This window comes from Amphibalanus amphitrite, unplaced genomic scaffold, assembly GCF_019059575.1.
Source record: "Amphibalanus amphitrite isolate SeventyFive unplaced genomic scaffold, NRLGWU_Aamphi_draft 000912F_arrow, whole genome shotgun sequence".
Lineage (NCBI taxonomy): Eukaryota > Metazoa > Arthropoda > Thecostraca > Balanomorpha > Balanidae > Amphibalanus > Amphibalanus amphitrite.
Genome location: NW_024882406.1, coordinates 153,251 through 170,153, shown reverse-complemented (window position 1 = coordinate 170,153; position 16,903 = coordinate 153,251). Strand labels below are relative to the sequence as shown.

General features: G+C 48.2%; 2 protein-coding genes across 8 annotated transcripts; both read right to left on the bottom strand.

Annotated features, from left to right (window-relative positions):
- Window positions 1-4,046: 4,046 nt before the first annotated feature.
- Window positions 4,047-16,786, bottom strand: LOC122367981 (outer mitochondrial transmembrane helix translocase-like). 7 transcript variants are annotated; one of them, XM_043341554.1, is made up of 9 exons: window positions 16,740-16,786; window positions 16,060-16,211; window positions 15,785-15,909; window positions 15,005-15,178; window positions 13,994-14,118; window positions 13,490-13,686; window positions 7,290-7,395; window positions 6,733-6,820; window positions 4,047-6,114 (listed from the first exon to the last, which is right to left on the bottom strand). In XM_043341554.1, the coding sequence occupies exons 2-9, from the start codon at window positions 16,204-16,206 to the stop codon at window positions 5,934-5,936; spliced, it is 1,143 nt and encodes a 380-aa protein (XP_043197489.1). In that variant the 5' UTR covers window positions 16,207-16,211; window positions 16,740-16,786; the 3' UTR covers window positions 4,047-5,933. The 7 variants fall into 7 exon arrangements, with proteins under 7 accessions (XP_043197489.1, XP_043197490.1, XP_043197491.1 ...); XM_043341555.1 differs by having other exon boundaries at window positions 16,060-16,228; window positions 16,777-16,786; XM_043341556.1 differs by having other exon boundaries at window positions 16,060-16,228; window positions 16,655-16,783.
- LOC122367980 (uncharacterized protein K02A2.6-like) lies at window positions 8,298-13,475 on the bottom strand. Its single transcript, XM_043341553.1, has 2 exons — window positions 12,811-13,475; window positions 8,298-12,246 (listed from the first exon to the last, which is right to left on the bottom strand). The coding sequence occupies exons 1-2, from the start codon at window positions 12,991-12,993 to the stop codon at window positions 8,827-8,829; spliced, it is 3,603 nt and encodes a 1,200-aa protein (XP_043197488.1). The 5' UTR covers window positions 12,994-13,475; the 3' UTR covers window positions 8,298-8,826.
- Window positions 16,787-16,903: the final 117 nt, after the last annotated feature.

The following is a 16,903-nucleotide window of genomic DNA, read 5'->3' as shown; positions in this document are numbered from 1 at the left end:
AAAAATTAGCCGCACCCGAGAGAACTTAGCAATTACCTAAGTTGTCCTTAAACATCAACGATGCCCTTTTCACCTATCATTATTGAAAAAAAGAACGACTGAATTGAAACGAGCCTGTATGTTTGTTATGAAATATAGGTACTTCAATTACCAACTACCTACAAACTGTGACTTTCAGTAAGCATTTATGCCATTCGATTGCCTTTTACACAAAATACAATTCGCAAGACATCGTCGATTTTTGCTGCCATTGCCGCAGAATAGTCGATGTTCCTCTCAAAGTCGCTCTGTTACGGATCATCCCTTCGGACAATCGCTCATACATGCGATCCGCTGTTCTAGAGGTCGTCCTGAACGTGGTCGCTGCTTTTCTGTCGCTTTTTTAGAGTCAGTTTTCTGGACAAGTGTTTGAGATGTCAGCCGAAGAAAATAACTTTAAACGAGCACTTCTAATTGGCATTATGCAAATGAAGACTGCAAGACTGTCGGCTTATTGCAACCCGCAGATTACAATTATTCCGATCCAGCACCTTGAATACCTGGAGCGAGTCAGATTATAGGGAAAAAATGCAGCTTTCCAAACACATTTTCAATCGATCCAACACAAAACGTTCAGTGCTGGTTATTGAGCTGGAAAATATACCTACATCGGAAGAAACTCTTCAATTCGGAATAAAAGAGCACAATACAACTGGAGATACAAAATCGATCTAGCTTCCAGCTTCAGCAAATAAGGGATAAACGCAATCATAAAAATAAATCCGGTACTTACCGTCGACGACCACGAGACCTCACCGGGTAGGTACTGCACTTATTGGTGATCAGCGATGTCGGATCCCGTCGGCCGCGGGTTCTCGGCGTTCACCAACGTGGAGTAGGAGAGCAGCCAAATGAACCTGAGAAGAGCGCTCGGTGTAATACGATACACTGATACGGGAAGCGCTGGTTGTTCGGGGACAAGGTGCGCGCACGGAAAACAAGACCGCTACTTTGATTATGCAGACTGCAGACACCCTAGCGCAGAGAAAAGAGGAAAAGTGACAATAGAGGCGAGTGAAAGAAATATTGAGGAAGAAAAAGGGAGCGCGAGGAATAGGCGAGACGGAGAGAGAGGAGGCGAGGGAGAGAGATGACATCAGAGAAAAGCAGGCCGAGATGGCTGATGGAAAGGGGGAGTCAGAGTAAAAATGGGGAGCTCAAGCTACGATTCGAGAGAGCACATGAGAGAACAATATCAGAAATGAAGCATGCGGCATGTGGAGTGGATAGGAAGAAATGGGAAGCCGGGGAAAAAACATAATTTAACTTACCGGAGTGCGAACTTCACTAGCCGGATTGTTCAGCCCTGAACGAAGATTGTGATTGGAATGCTGCGCATAACAAGCACAGGCTTGATGATAGCAGACACCAGCGAATTCTGATATTTGAATGCACTTCACTAATCAAAAGCAGGATACGAAATAATCAATCTGCGAGTCCCTCCAATAAAAAATTTACGCAGCAACGGGTCAGCTTCTCAACAATAGACACTTTCCCAGACGCCCATCCCCAGACGCCCGATTGCTCGCGCAAACAGAACGTTCGAGAATCACAGCAGAAGGCGTTGCCATGGAAACATCATGAAGTTAAAGAAAACTATCGTTTGTATTATACCATTAAATAACAAGAAGTTGGGTCATGTATTTTATTTTTATTTCATTATTTGCATGACATCTGCAATGGAAAAAGTACAGCTCAATGCGTTGATTTTTTTAGACGATGCTAACTGCAAGCTTAAAGTTCCTGAGTAGAGCTGCAACTTTTGTGTTATGCGAGTTCACACTCTACATAACCCAGTTTACATAGGGTTTGTTGCAAGCTTATATCTCCGTCCGTGATGTTGCAAAAGATGCCAATGATGCTTAGCAATTTACAAAATGATCCCCTCTAAATATATGAAGACCACTGCATCGAAATTATCGCCAAATTAACGAGCTAGAGCCTCGTCAAATATGCTATGTAAACCGGGTTCATATGTCACATTGCTCCACTTTTTGAAGTTTGTTGTGAATTCAAATAAGAAGACTCTTACTTCAACTTTTGAAAATTCAACTCCACTCCGACCCCGTGCTCTACTACAAGCCTTTTGCTGTTTGCATCGCTGCATCGCAGTAAACTCACGTGTTTGCATAGGCGGCGGAACGGGGGTGGGGTGAGGGAGGGGGCATGGGCACCGTGTCCCACTTTAATTTTGGCATTTTAACCCTCGGCCGTATAGGAGAGGGGGTCGAACGGACCCCCCCCCCCCTCGGTTTTTCGCGAATAACTTGCGTAAAAAGCGGCCGATCGCGACGAAACTTTTAGTACCCTCGAATCAATCAATTCTACACCTACTAATAACTAAATATGCCTTTTCATCGGCCCGCCAGGCCGCAATGAGCGCGGGTAGACAAAACCCGCATGGGCGGGTTGCATCGCCAGAACAAAACAAAATTTCCCCTTTAAAATGGAAAATGAATATGCTGGAGAGTGGAGCATGGCCTAAAATACTTCACAAATGCATTATGATGTCCTAGAAAAATATGGCTAGAAAATGGATATGGAAAAGGTTTTTGGCTGGTATGCGGGTTTTTGCGGGCTGCTACCACGGAAGTGACACATGCGGGTAGTTGTAGGTATCTGGTGAAGGGTTGCGGGGCGGGGTAGGTTACCTGGATTCCCAAAAAAGGGCACCTCTAACACCTACTCTGAAAATTTTATGACCCTGACCTAAATGACCTTTGACCTATTTCTTGAGGCCATGTTTGGACAGAATCGCGATTCGGCGTATGTCGGCTCGCATTACCCGCGCGTTTGCAGTCTTTTCGTGGTTTCCAGCGTTGAAACATGTGTTATGATGTTGGTCCCATGCATTAGGGTGAGTGTCAAGGTCACCTGAAGGTCAGGTCAGGTCATTGACCTTTGATGACCTCGGTTCACTTTTCGAGTTTATATGTTTCTAGGCTAGTTTTTGGAGATGAATTCGAATTTGGCAACCATTTGAACATTTACGAAGTAGTTTTGGTGCCTTCGTAACAAGTTACGAAGCTGTCAGAGGCGGTTGACACTTACTACGAATACCCGGCACGACCCCTACTGTTTGACCTGACCTGATGCTGCCTCGACCTGGCCTAAATGCATGAAGACATCATCTGTGATCAAAAGTAACATGACATTCGTGATCAGCTTCCCGAAAAACCCCTAGCAGCCACTCTTTACGACTTTCTAACAGGTTCCGATTTTCCCGACTTTTGGTTCACTGACCTCAGACCTGACCTGGAAGGTCAACCATTGACCTAGGACCCTAAAATTGGGTATCATAGGCTTCCTCTCGTCACGGGCAACACGCTCGTTTTTTCGCGAAGCTCTAGCTCGATCAGGGGCCAAATGGCAAGGACGGGGTCCAACGGCCCCCTCCTTATACATTCGCGGCTGGAAAAACACCAATACAGGCAGAGGCGGATCCAGCTCAGAGTTTTTTTTGGGGGGGGGGGAGGGCAAACCATAACAATTTATCGATTCTTTCCATGCCTCGTCCATAGGCGTAATGTTAAAATTATGCCGTTTGGGGGGGGGGGGGGGCAAATGCCCATTTTGCCCCCCCCCCCCTGAATCCGCCACTGAATACGGTCGAGGGCCCGGTTTACATAGGGTTTGTTGCAAGCTTATATCTCCGTCCGTGATGTTGCAAAAGATGCCAATGGTGCTGAACAATTTACAAAATGATCCCCTCTAAAAATTTTTAAGACCACTGCATCGAAATTATCGCCAAATTAACGAGCTAGAGCCTCGTCAAATATGCTAAGTAAACCGGGTTATTAGCCCTATGAGCGTTGCCTTGAAAGAATGCTGGGCCAAAAGTCGGCAGTGCCCCCCCCCCCCCCCCCCCCAGTTGAAGGTGTTCCGCCGCTACTGCCGGTGTTTGTATTTGGAATGCTCTCTGGATTTGCCTGAATATTTTTCGTTGAACCATCGTCATTCGTCGCCACACGTCAACGGTCAACACTACCAAAAGTAAACAGACTCAATAAGGGTCGAATTCTATGTATTTGTCCGCTGCAGCGCATACATGCGAAGACAATTAAAAAACGCAGACAGGAACGCACGTCATATCACAGGCAGCCTCGCCAACACCGCCGAGAAACATTCGGTATCGGTGTCTGACGGCCGTGACGTCATCGGTCCCGGGACAAATGACGTCATTGGTTCACTAGCGACGTGTCTCGGCGGATGGTAGCAAAAGTCAGCGCCGAAACACTTGGTTTGATAACTCGGAGACTACGACGCAAGTACGCATACGAGATAGAGATGTCAATCGGATACCAACTTTTTGGTGCACTGATACCGAACCGATACCACCGTAGTGTATGATATTTCAATTCTACTGTGCTTGTTATTTTGTTGGTATTATGAAACCCCACAATGTATGACTTATGAAAGGCTGTGAATTTGGTACGGTAGTATTCCTCTCCAATTTCCCAAATTGGCTCGATTTTTTGCATTTTCCGATAGTTTCGGCTGGTATTTGGTTTGGCATCGGCACCCAGAGTAGGTATCTGGTATCGACATCACTATACGAGCCTACCTACCACTCGGCTATCTAGCTATTTGTGGATCTATATGAACAACTGTTGATGACAGCCCTAGGTGTCAAACAACACGGACCTCTACCACTGCCGAGTCAAGGATCATTCTTATGCTTATTTTCTTTCAAGTAATCGTAATATTCGTGGAGTAACATGCAGATGCAAACCGATGCTTCGGACCAACGTAACTTAAAATGCCCAGTTTTCTACACATGGTGGAAAATAAATCAATACTAACAAAATAAGCGGCCAATTTGAATTCAATGACGTAAACACGGAGCCGAAAGCAAGTTAAGCCGATTGCCGGGAAATGTTTCTATTATTATTCCCCTAGTAAATGCTCCTATAGACGTAAGCGATTCACAACGCAGTCTGATTGGAATCTACATACCGCATTGTTTCGTAATGCGCTTACAACTGAGCCACTCAGCTACATAGTAACGGGCGAATTTCGAATTTAATTAGAGCACTGACTGCTTTTCATTCATGCCTGCAAGCATAAAGCATAATGTGGTCGACATTCTTCAAGGATTTACAGCAATTGGGCTTTTAGCGAAGCTATTGTAAATCAACCCTGCCCTTTCTACATCGGGAAGCAGGACGTTAGCCTAACGAAGTCCAATTACACTAATCAGCGCAAGGCTAACGAGCGCATCTCACAAAACATGGCACGACAGGACTGCATCCAAGTTATTTAAGCCCGATTGAATTTTACAATTAATTTACACCGGTGAAGGGCTGCGAGCTATGTGATTTGGGAGGCGATTGGTGGTGCTACACAACGATTGAACACCTGAATTCGTAATCGTTCACGAAACTACATAATTCGCTCGCTCATTTAATATCTACAAAACATCATTTTGATTCTAGATATTAGAGCTGCAGATAATTTCCGCAGGATTCGAATCGCTTGATGATTATCATAAACTGATCAACAGCAGAAAATCTAGTCAGTCTGAGCATTTTTAGGAAATCGGATGGAGGTTCTGTCCAATGTTCCAAGCCTGCTAACTCAAAGCGTTGACCAATGGCAGCCTATCTGTGACGCTGCATCAGCAATTTAGAACAAAACTAAGGCGGAACCTACATAATCGCTACCCATTCCCATCGACCACAGGTAAACAGCGTTGCCTGATCTATTCTTTTACCACATCACACCAAAACCTTATCTATCGTCGCGAAAAATTCCTAGAATTCTCGCACGACCCCCTAACCCCTCGGTAACTACTTCCTTTACCTCACGAGTCACAACACTCCTTTCTGCATCACAAGTCGCACGTGAACTCCCTAGCCCAAACTCTCTCCCTAGGAGGGAAACAACCTAAGTTACTAGTCCAGCATATCGTCAGTGGAGAGGAGGCCCCCGGTGTGCGACTTGGACTCCTTCATCTTGGAGATGGCGCGGTCAAAGTCGGCCTGGGTGATAGGTCGCAGCTGGGCAGTGGGAGGTCGGCTCAGCTCTCTGGTTACCGAACTTGGGCCGTCAGGGACCGGGCCGGCGCCCGAGAGACTGAAACGGGGCGGGGGGGGGGGGGGGGGCGGCGGTTAGAGTGAATATGTGGGAGAAAAGATGTGGCCTAACAGGGTGAGATGCAAAAAAGGTAAAGTTATTCTATCAGAGTGAAATAGTATGGAGTGTTGAGCCCAACAAAATGAATTTTTTAGCGGGAGTGCTGGCGCAAAGTAAAATATTGCAGAGTGGGTGGTCAACGTGAAAGATTATGGGGGGGGGGGGGGGGCAGACAAATAAAATACAAAGACAGCATTCAAACAAAGCGAAGCTTCACAGAAATAGAGACTGAAAAGTGGGAATGGAAGAATGAACAAGGGGCATCATGATGCCTGGCATGTGGAAACACACTAAAAGAAAACGGATTAAGAAAATTTTCGGCCGGTTAGGTTTGAGTGACGAAGGCTGAATAATTTCACAGTGAAAAATCAGCGACAACTTGTGATTATTTCGACGGCAGTACTGCTTGCATGTGACACTATATTCACATGCCGACTTGTAAAACATTCCTAAACCCCACATATTGTTCCAGCTTTCATTCCCGTTCGTTTTCACACACACACACTATCCTCACACCCCCGGGTAGCGTTCCGTGGCGCCCCTGTCGTGCCATCTTACCCGCCGAACACGGTGGCTGACGGGGAGGTCATGTAGTCCCTGACCGGGTAGATGGCGGCCGTTCGACACAGCTCGCGCAGGTCCGAACCTGCGCAGGCAAACGGGCAGTGTCAGAAATGAGGGAGAATACGGATACAACAGCACTAGACACAGAAATAGGAGTCACAAGTAACAGCGAATGTACATTATGTACTCGTCAAATCACATCAAAGTTGGGAAAAAGGTGACAAAATGCGTCAAAATGTGATAGAAAGAAGGTGGGTTTATAAAGGACGCTTTGACCATACCTTTGACCATTTGGAAGCTCGTAGACCATAGGTAAAATTACTTTTGTTACACGTTATCCTCGGGACGTGAATGGATTCACTATAGATTCACGAATTCGCGAAATCCACAATGAAATACATTTAATCTACGAGGAATTCTTTTTTACGTCATCCAACGTGATTTTCATAGCACATGTAAATATAACCTTTAGACAGCATAGCTTCATCTCGTAGCCATGGCAGCCATCCCTCTCTGTCCCCCCCCCCCTCCCTCACTTCTTCCACCCGTACCTGTGAACCCATCTGTCAGCTTGGCCAGCCGATTGAAGTCGATATCATCCGAGGCCGATTCGCCCCGCATCACCAGGTGTAGGATCGACTTCCGCTGAGGCAGCGTCTGGAACGAAACACGCCGGGGTCGTACTAGGATACATTTTTTTTTTCGAACTACTCCGCACCCATGATCAGGTGACCAGGAGTGCCCCCATGCACGTAATGGTACCCAATGGATGGCTGATATGTATGGTGAGTGTTCTCCCCCTACCTGCGTACTCGTTAGCTACGAGTAGGATCTAAGCCGTAATCGCCACGCTATATATGAATTCTTTTGATGTTAATACATGCATACATACACACATACGTGTCACAAGGGGTATGTACGGCTCTCGCGAGATTAAGGGGTAGGTTTAACCGTTTTACATTTCCGGTTATATCTCAGAAACTAATCGAGCTACGATGAAGCCATTTTAAACGATCATGGCAGGCTTGTTGACGAACAAATCGATCGCATCTTTAACACTCAAAAGCTTAAGACGACCAAGCTATAGCCTGAAGCATACTCAATTTCATTGGTGCAAAACCTGCCGCTAAAACCCGCGAGACCTGTACACAAAAATACACGCAAAGTAGACATATCAAGCATCACGAAATAATCCAGCTATCGTCAGATAATTTCGTTCACCTTGACAAATCAAGGTAACAAACAAAGCACATTGTCGAGAATCGAGAGCTGACAAATTGCCGTCTGGTTATCGAATTCCTTCTCTCGAACACTTCTTATGCATCATAACAAGCTTCACTCGATAGTTCAGATGGTTTCATGACTTCGTAGTTTTCATCAATCTTGGAAGCGACCCAAATTGCAAATAAAAAAGACATTTACCCGTCATCGATATCGGTTTTTAACAAAGGCTTGTTTAGATAACTTCAAGGATTACATCCCAAACAAAAAAAAAACTCTGATTACAACATCATTTACCTAAATCAAAGCGTCCACAGTCACACACCCTTTTCCTGCCATATTCCCACCTCTCCCCTGTTCTGTTCTTCCTCTGTTCTGTACTACTTCAGTACACACATGGCTCTGGATGCGGTCCTCGCTGTATTTCTGGCCTCGAGCAACAGAACACCATAATGCACCACTCTCCGTCACGATACCACCGGCCTCCACGCACGCACTCGGCGGACTCCCGAGCACCAAACTCCCGGTCCCGCTGCACGATCAGCTGATCGCTCTAATGGACGGAGACAGCGGACCCTGGCGGACGGCGGCCGAACTACCGGAGCTAGATGTCACCACTGTACAGGCCAGCTCCCCGCCGTCTACATACTCCGCTGTGTCAAGAACATAACAATTCCTCTTCCCTTAGCTTTTTAAGTTCTACCCCCTACATAATCCGCACTGTTCATACGATAATAATGCATTTGCGACACAACATACCCCGTTGGCACAGCGACAGTATCTTTCAGACCCAAAACTGATACGCGGAACAAAACTAACAAAAAACAATCCACGAACAATCCAACACTCGTCATTCACTTGACAGGTTCACGTAGATCCATACCGGTCCGGAGGTCGGAGTCGAGATCGGTCACGGAGCGCATACCGGTGTGCACCAGAAACCGACTGTTCCCCGGAGTCACCAGCTGTAGCCGCGGAGCTCGGAATAACCGCGTCGCCACGGTTTCCTTCCTCCGTATGATGACCTCCCACCGGCTTGTTCAGCTCTGCAGTAGGCTCGGATACGTTACTGCTGGCGTCTTTCTTCATTTCTTCTGTTTCCATATTCCTTTCGTCCTTCTTCTGTTTCGTTTGTTCGTCCACCTTCTCTGCTCGATTTGTCTTCTTTGACCACTGTGATTTTTGATCGGTTTCGTCTTCTCTTCTTCCTTCGTAGTTTCTTTCTTCCTCCTCTCTCGGTTGTTTCGTTTGGCGTAGTCTTTCTTCTTCTTCTTCGTTCAGCTGTCTCGGTCTTCTGTCTTCCTGGCTTTCAGCTTCATTCTTGCTTTCACGACCTCGTATGTGATCGATATGTCGAGTGAACACCCGACCATCATCCAGCTTCAGTTCGCACAGCTGACTGCGGACGGACGTTACGACTGCAGCATGCCACCTCGGCTCTCCTCTTCCCACTTCCGAGACGTACACAGAGTCACCAATCTTGAATTGACGAGACTGTGCCTTCTTCCTCAGGATTTGCTGGTCTTGCTGAAACTCGACTGTGCTTCGGAGGTCTGGGAAAACCAGATCGAGGTGCGTTCGGAGTTTCCGGCCCATCAGCACTTCAGCTGGCGTCTGCCTGGTTGTTGAATGCGGCGTCGTTCGGTACTTGAACAGAACGCGCGTCAGCCGAACTTCGAGTGTGCCTTCCACATACTTCTTCAGTCCTTCTTTCACCACTTTTACTGCGGCTTCCGCCTGTCCGTTTGATGACGGATGGTACGCTGGGGTTCTCAGATGTCGAACTCCATTTGCTCGCAGGAACGCCGCGAACTCGCCACTGGTGAATGCGGTGCCATTGTCAGTTACCACCACTGACGGCAGTCCGTGCGTTGCAAATGTTACTCTCAGCTTGCTGATGGTTGCTGTTGCAGATGGTGTTGACGTCACATGAGCGTCGATCCACTTGCTGGTGCTATCTACAACAATCAGCAGCCATTTTCCTTCTATTGGTCCAGCGTAGTCGAGATGAAGTCGGGTCCATGGCCGATCTTCAATTCTCCATGGTCGCATTTCTACCGGCGGTGCTGAGCTGCGATGCTGTTGACAGCGCTCACAGCACTTGACAGTGTTCTCGATGGCGTTGTTCATTGCTGGCCACCAGACTGTCGAGCGTGCAGTCGCCTTCATCGCACCGATTCCAGGATGACCATCGTGTAGCAGCCGAAGAAGCCTGCCTTGCAGCTTCTCTGGAACCACCACACGGTTCCCCCAGAGAAGACAACCCATCTCGAGGCTGAGTTCTGTCTTCCGGTTCTGGAAGGATTTCAGCTGGTCCTCCACTTTGTCTGGCCATCCTTGAGCAACATGCGTCATGACTTTGCTCAACACCGGATCTGTAGCCGTGTACTTGCGGATCTGCTCAGACTTCAGCAGCGTCTTCTCCAGCGTCTCCAGCATCATGACTGTTTCTGCTGGTACTGGTGGCGTGGCATCATCCTCCAGAGGCAGCGGATTACGACTGAGTCCGTCGCTGTTCCGCTGTTTGTGAGCAGGCGAGTACACCAAAGTGTACTGATACGCTGACAGGATCGTTCTCCAACGAAGAATCCTCGGTGACGTCATCAGCGGTAGCTGCTTGTCTGGTCCGAGCAGAGCCAGTAGCGGACGGTGATCTGTCTTGATGGTGACGCCCGCTCGGCCCAGCAGAAAACTGTGCCATTTCTTCACTGCGAAGACGATGGCCAATCCCTCTCGGTCCAGCTGACTCCAGTTCCGCTCTGTGCTGTTCAGCGAGCGTGACGCGTACGCCACTGGACGTTCTTCGCCTGCTTCATCCACTATGGAGAGAACTGCCCCGACTCCTACCGGACTGGCGTCAGCTGACACCACCAGCGGAGCGGAGGCTCGGTAGTGAGTGAGGCATGGAGCAGAGCAGAGTAGCTCCTTCGTCTTGTTGAAGCTGGCTTGTTGCTGTTTTCCCCACTCCCAAACTTGACCCTTTTTCAGGAGTCTGTAGAGTGGTTCTGCCACCGTTGATAGGTTCTTCATGAACTTGTTGTAGTACATGATTAAGCCCAGGTAGCTTTTCAGTTGGTGAACATTCGTTGGTGCAGGAGCTTCTTTGATCGCCTTCAATTTCTCCTCTGTAGCATGGATCCCTTGGCTGTCCACTTTGAACCCGAGGTACTGCACCTCTGACTGGAACCATGAACACTTCTTTGGGTTCAGGCGCAGCCCTGCATCATGCAGCCTCCTCAACACCTCTTCCAGGTTGCTGAGATGCTCCTCTTGGTTTTTCCCTGTGATACACACATCGTCGAGAAAGACTACTGTGTGTGGTATCCCTGCCAGCAGACTCTCCATGTACCTCTGGCAGATAGCTGGGGCTGAGGAGACCCCATACTGCAGCTTCTTGGGCATGAAGAGGCCTTTGTGAGTATTGATTACCATGTACTTGCGACTCTCTTCCTGAAGCGGAAGCTGGAGGTAGGCCTCCTTCAGGTCCAACTTTGTGAATCGTTGACCACCCGACAACTGGGTCAGCAGCTCCTCAGTGCGAGGCATTGGATACCGTTCCAGCCTGCTTGCCTGATTCACTGTCAAATCATAGCTTCCACAGAGTCGGACTGACTTCTTGTCTGGTTTGACGATTGTCACTACTGGGGCTGCCCACTCTGAGTGTGAGACAGGCTCCAGCACTCCCTTCTGTACTTGTCGGTTGATCTCATCTTCCACCAGTTGCTTCATTGCCAGAGGAACTGGTCTTGCTTTGTAGAACTTGGCTGGCATTGTTTCATCCACTTGCAGTCTTGCTTCAAAGGTGCAGGTACTTGGTTTGTCTGAAAACAAGTCTGCATACTTGTTCATGAGCTCTTGAACTTGCCAGCTCCCTCCTTCCTCTGACTGAACCACACTGATGAGTCCTGTCAGATCCAGTTGGAGAGCAGAGATCCAATCTCTTCCCATCAGAGCAGGACCATCTCCTTCCACCAGCAGTAGATCCAGGTCTTTTCTCTGTCCATTGATCTCCACTGTGACGTTCACTTTGCCCTTCACTTTCAACCGCTGTCCTCCATATGATCTGAGGATTACACTGGTGGGTTCCATCTTCTTACTCATCTTCATCTTCTTGAAGCTGAGGTAGCTCATGATAGAACGGGCTGCTCCCGTATCCACATCCATGGTGACTGGTTCATTTTCCAGAGTTACAGCCACCTGATATGAGGGTTGTGCCTTTTCTGCCATGTGATACATGTCATACACCTCTGGTGATTCATTCACGGTATTCACCTTCCTCTCTTCCATCTTCGTCTTCTTCCCTGTGTTCCTGCACATGGCTTTTGTGTGACCTTTCTTCCCACACTTGTAGCACTCTCTTGTTTTGTAGAAGCAGTTTTCACTCTTGTGATTTGAACGTCCACACCTGTAGCAGCTTTCTGCCTCACCTGGGCTGTGAGTTTTCTTCTGTTGGTTGTGCGGACCCTTGTTGATTCGATGAATCATCTCTGGCTTCTCTTGCACTCGATCCAGACTGAGATGTTCCACTTCTTCTTGTGCTTTTTCATGAAGTCGTGCAATGTTGACTGCTTTCTCAAGCGTTAGGTCAGGCATGCCCAAAAGCTTCTCCTGCAGCCTTGGATAACCACATCCAGCTACAAGTCTGTTTCTCACATGAATGTCCTTATCCTGAAATGAACATTTTCTTACTTGTGAGCGTAGACGAGCCACGAAAGTCTCCACTGATTCTCCTTGTTCCCTTTTCAGCATCTGGAATTGAACTTCTTCAAACACTTGGTTTGACTTTGGCTTGAAATAGCGTTTCAGCTGTTCAACTGTCACTTGGAACACATCCAACTCTTCCTCTTCCACTGTTGGCAGAGTTTCATATATTTCTTGCATTTCTGGGCCCAAAAGATGCAGCAGCAGTCCCTTTTTCCGTTCAGGCTCAACGGCTCCTATCGCTAAACAATAGTACTCAAGTGATTTCATCCAAACTTCAAAATCTTCACCCTTTCTGAACTGTCTGACACTGGGCAAATAGGGCGCAGCCATCTTTGTTTACTTTTTCTCTGATCAGCTGATCAGCTGTTCACCTTGACCCCTACGTTCCTCCCCTTTTCATTTGAGAGTGGACTCGTCCAATGCCGGAGGCGGTGGCGGCGACGGCTCTCGTCTGGCGTGGTTCCTTGCAATCCTTCCAAAATAATCCTCGTCGCCAATTTGTTCTGTTCTTCCTCTGTTCTGTACTACTTCAGTACACACATGGCTCTGGATGCGGTCCTCGCTGTATTTCTGGCCTCGAGCAACAGAACACCATAATGCACCACTCTCCGTCACGATACCACCGGCCTCCACGCACGCACTCGGCGGACTCCCGAGCACCAAACTCCCGGTCCCGCTGCACGATCAGCTGATCGCTCTAATGGACGGAGACAGCGGACCCTGGCGGACGGCGGCCGAACTACCGGAGCTAGATGTCACCACTGTACAGGCCAGCTCCCCGCCGTCTACATACTCCGCTGTGTCAAGAACATAACACCCCACTCACCGGTTTGCCGATGTGGAAGGCCGCGGGCATCCGGCGCAGAATGGCCTTGTCGACGTCCTGGGGCCGGTTGGTGGCGCCCATGACGAGCACGCAGCGCTCAGAGTCTGAGATCAGGCCGTCCCACAGCGACATGAACATGGCCTTCATCATCGCTGTAGCCTCGTGGTCGTGGGTGGCGCGCGCGCGCAGGAACGAGTCTGAAGGGGGGGGGGGTAAGGGGCGGGGGTAAAGAAGGGGAAGACAAACGGAGAGGAAATGGCTTAGATCAGCATGGGTAAGATTTTGGTGGCTTGCCAATCAAAAATATCACAGGTGGTGAAGCTAAATCTTAGCAAAACAAGAGATAAGATCATCAAAAAATGAGAATAAAATTAATTAAATTACATTTGCCAAAAACGAAATAAGCAGATGCTGAATTTATTCCCTCACCACCACATAAAAAAAATAGTGGAGTCAATGCAACTGACAACAGTTGATGTTTCCCGACACTGGCGTTGAACTGACCGATTTCATCGATGAATATGATGCAGGGCTCCAGTTTCACGGCCAACGAGAAGACGGCGGCGCACAGTTTCTGCGACTCGCCGTACCATTTGTCCGTCAGACTGCTGATCTCTAAGTTGATGAACCTGCCACAGAACATGACACGGTACTGAGAGACCATGAGAGACCAGACCATGTCACACCGGCGAAGACTAACCCCGCGTTCGATGTCTCTCTGACGACGAAGATTCTACGTCGCCCGGCCAATCCCGTTCTAGGTCAGCGGGGGCTCGGCTGCGGTTGTGGAACGTGATTGGCCGGACGGCGTAGAATCTTCGTCGTTCGAAAGACATCAAACGCGGGGTATGTTACTGTGTCGGTGAAAGACTATGTCAGTGAGTAAGTGAATCCATGAACGAAACGTCAGGCCGTCTTTAGATTAATCGTAGTTAGCCGATAAGCGTAATATTGAGGCCATTTAATTACGCACACCAAGCAGGTGAGGAAAAGAAGCGTTGTAATAAACAGTCTTTTTATCTTTTCTTACTTTTGGTTGAAATTTATAGCACTCAAAGTCAAGTTCAGACTTTCATTCATATGTGTCAACTCTAGGATCGGAAGAATGAACGATGCCACAATTGCCACACAAATCTCTCTAAATGTTGCATGGACAGACTGCCTTTGAGACGATAATGCATGGCAGGTTGAAAGCGACAGCTTCCTGTGACAATTTATTTGAAACAGCACGTCAAGATTGATGAATTGAGCTATTGCATCCCATCGGGAACGGAAGGTGTGATAAGGTTGCACTGAAAGCTATACCGGTCAACGACGAATCAGGGGATCTCAAGCTAGCACACGGCAAAAGGAAAACGGTACTAAGTTTAACCACAAAAAATAATCCCCCTTCAATTCGCTCATACACGGTCTGTTTCTCAGCATTCTCTAATTCCCGATCTCGTAAAAGGACATGCAGTGGACTCCGGCCCCGTCCCCCCCCCCCCAGCCCCAATCCAGAATAGAATTCCTTACCGAGTGCAGGCCTCGCGGGCGGTGGCTTTGGCGAGTAATGTTTTCCCGCAGCCGGGCGGTCCGTGCAGCAGGACACCCTTGGGCGGCTGAATCAGCTGACTGCCGCGGAACAGGTGTCGGTTCTGGATCGGCAGGATCACCGTCTCCTTCAGCTCCTGGATCACGCTGTCCAGTCTGGAGCGAGGGGGGAGATAGGGGTGGCCAGAGCTCAGTACCGGGGGCCGACAATATTTTTTTTTTGGGGGGGGGGCGGGGTAGGGGAGCCGGAGGAGATAAAATAGAGGACTGTTTCGCCTGAAAGCGTTCAGTTATTTTTGCAAAGCATGTATGCAACTGAAATCTGATCTATTGATCTCCGAATCCCCAGCATGCAATGCTAAGGAAGGCACTGACATCACAAACTGAACACATTAATTGCCAAATATATTAGGTACTTATTCCCTGAAGTGTATCCAGCTGATTACAGGGATTTCAACGAACGAACTTGGAGTAGAACCAGGGACATTGTCGTACCGGGCGAACATCCGAAAGGTGCTGCTGTCTAAGCAACAGACATGAGCAATAGCATGTATGGGTGCGTGTGTGGGAATTATGCGTGCTGCACACTGTTCCTCGTTTTGTATCACACTATCATGACGTGGACATGTGAAAAGCCTCACTATTGAGAGGACCTTGTCTGAATATATCTGTAATCTAATCTGTAATTCAATCAGGCACCGACAATCATCCCCACAACCTCTGACCTCCGTCACACTGGCTGCTGCCGTGGGCACCTCTCACCCGGCGATGCTGTCCCAGGAGACCTGGATGGACACCGGCTCCACCAGCTGACAGGCGATCGACATCTCATAATCCGTCAGATGGACGTTCTTGTCAATACCCAGACGAGTCATCAGACGTTCAGCCTAGCAAAAATCAAACACTTGTCACTCATCTGGCTACGCTGACATGGATCATGGTAAGTTCAAAAATGTCTATTGAAACAGAAAAGGCATGATCATTATCCATTAATCATCATCCCTTAACTGTAGCCAATTCACAAAAGTTCAAATTACCCTCTTCTTATCCTCCTGTCGTCTTTTCCGAGTTGGGTCCATCATGTCCACAGCCCATTTTACACCCAGGTAGGTGATGGCTGATGCGACAGCTGTCCGCACCAAGAGACTAAGCAGCTCTGAGCGGTCAAATGCTCTGTCCGGCATGGTTTCTGTGAAAGACGAGGCTCTGACATGCAAATCAGAGCGAGGGGCCTCAGTCTGGGTGAACCAAAATAGGATATCAGTTAATGAGCATCGTACACATTCCAGTTTTAAATCTTAAAAATATTTGGTGATTCTGAAGTTGTGCACTTAACAAATCTAAAAGCTATATGACATTCAAGCTAACTCTGGAGTCACTTTTAAGTTTTAAGTTAGCTATACCAATACCCCTTTTTCACTGCTGAAAGGACCGAGGGTTGGGGAAAGTTAGAAGGCTAAGGTACCTACCCTTGGAATATGCGGAATTATTGAAATCCAACAGACAGGCAAAACAAAACTAGCCCCGCGTTCGGTGTCTCTCGGACGACGAAGATTCTACGCCATCCGACCAATCACGTTCCATAACCGCAGCCGGAGTTCTATAGCCTTGCGCAGCCGAGCCCCCGCTGACCTTGGACGGGATTGGCCGGACGACGTAGAATCTTCGCCGTCCGAGAGACATCGAACGCGGGGTAGAAAATAGCAAACAGCAACACCTCAAATCAATAATCGCAACTCAACTTTCTTGGCTGCTTTGACCGAGGGCAACGAGGGGAATCACCACAGATGATGATTGTCTTTGCTGCGCCATTACTGTAAAACAGGCCCATGTCGTCCCCTATCTCTCTGCGTGTCCACTAACACGAATGACGTCACGCAT

What these genes read in the sequence shown, in the direction of transcription:
- LOC122367981 (XM_043341554.1), bottom strand. Translation starts at nt 16,206, where the DNA reads ATGCCGGACAGAGCATTTGACCGCTCAGAGCTGCTTAGTCTCTTGGTG. An exon ending in TCCTGGGACAGCATCGCCGG is followed by an intron (nt 15,179 to 15,784) that starts GTGAGAGGTGCC and finishes CCCTCGCTCCAG; the next exon opens with ACTGGACAGCGTGATCCAGG. An exon ending in CATATTCATCGATGAAATCG is followed by an intron (nt 13,687 to 13,993) that starts GTCAGTTCAACG and finishes CCCCCCCTTCAG; the next exon opens with ACTCGTTCCTGCGCGCGCGC.
- LOC122367980 (XM_043341553.1), bottom strand. Translation starts at nt 12,993, where the DNA reads ATGGCTGCGCCCTATTTGCCCAGTGTCAGACAGTTCAGAAAGGGTGAA. An exon ending in TATATGAAACTCTGCCAACA is followed by an intron (nt 12,247 to 12,810) that starts GTGGAAGAGGAA and finishes AAGAAGACGAAG; the next exon opens with ATGGAAGAGAGGAAGGTGAA.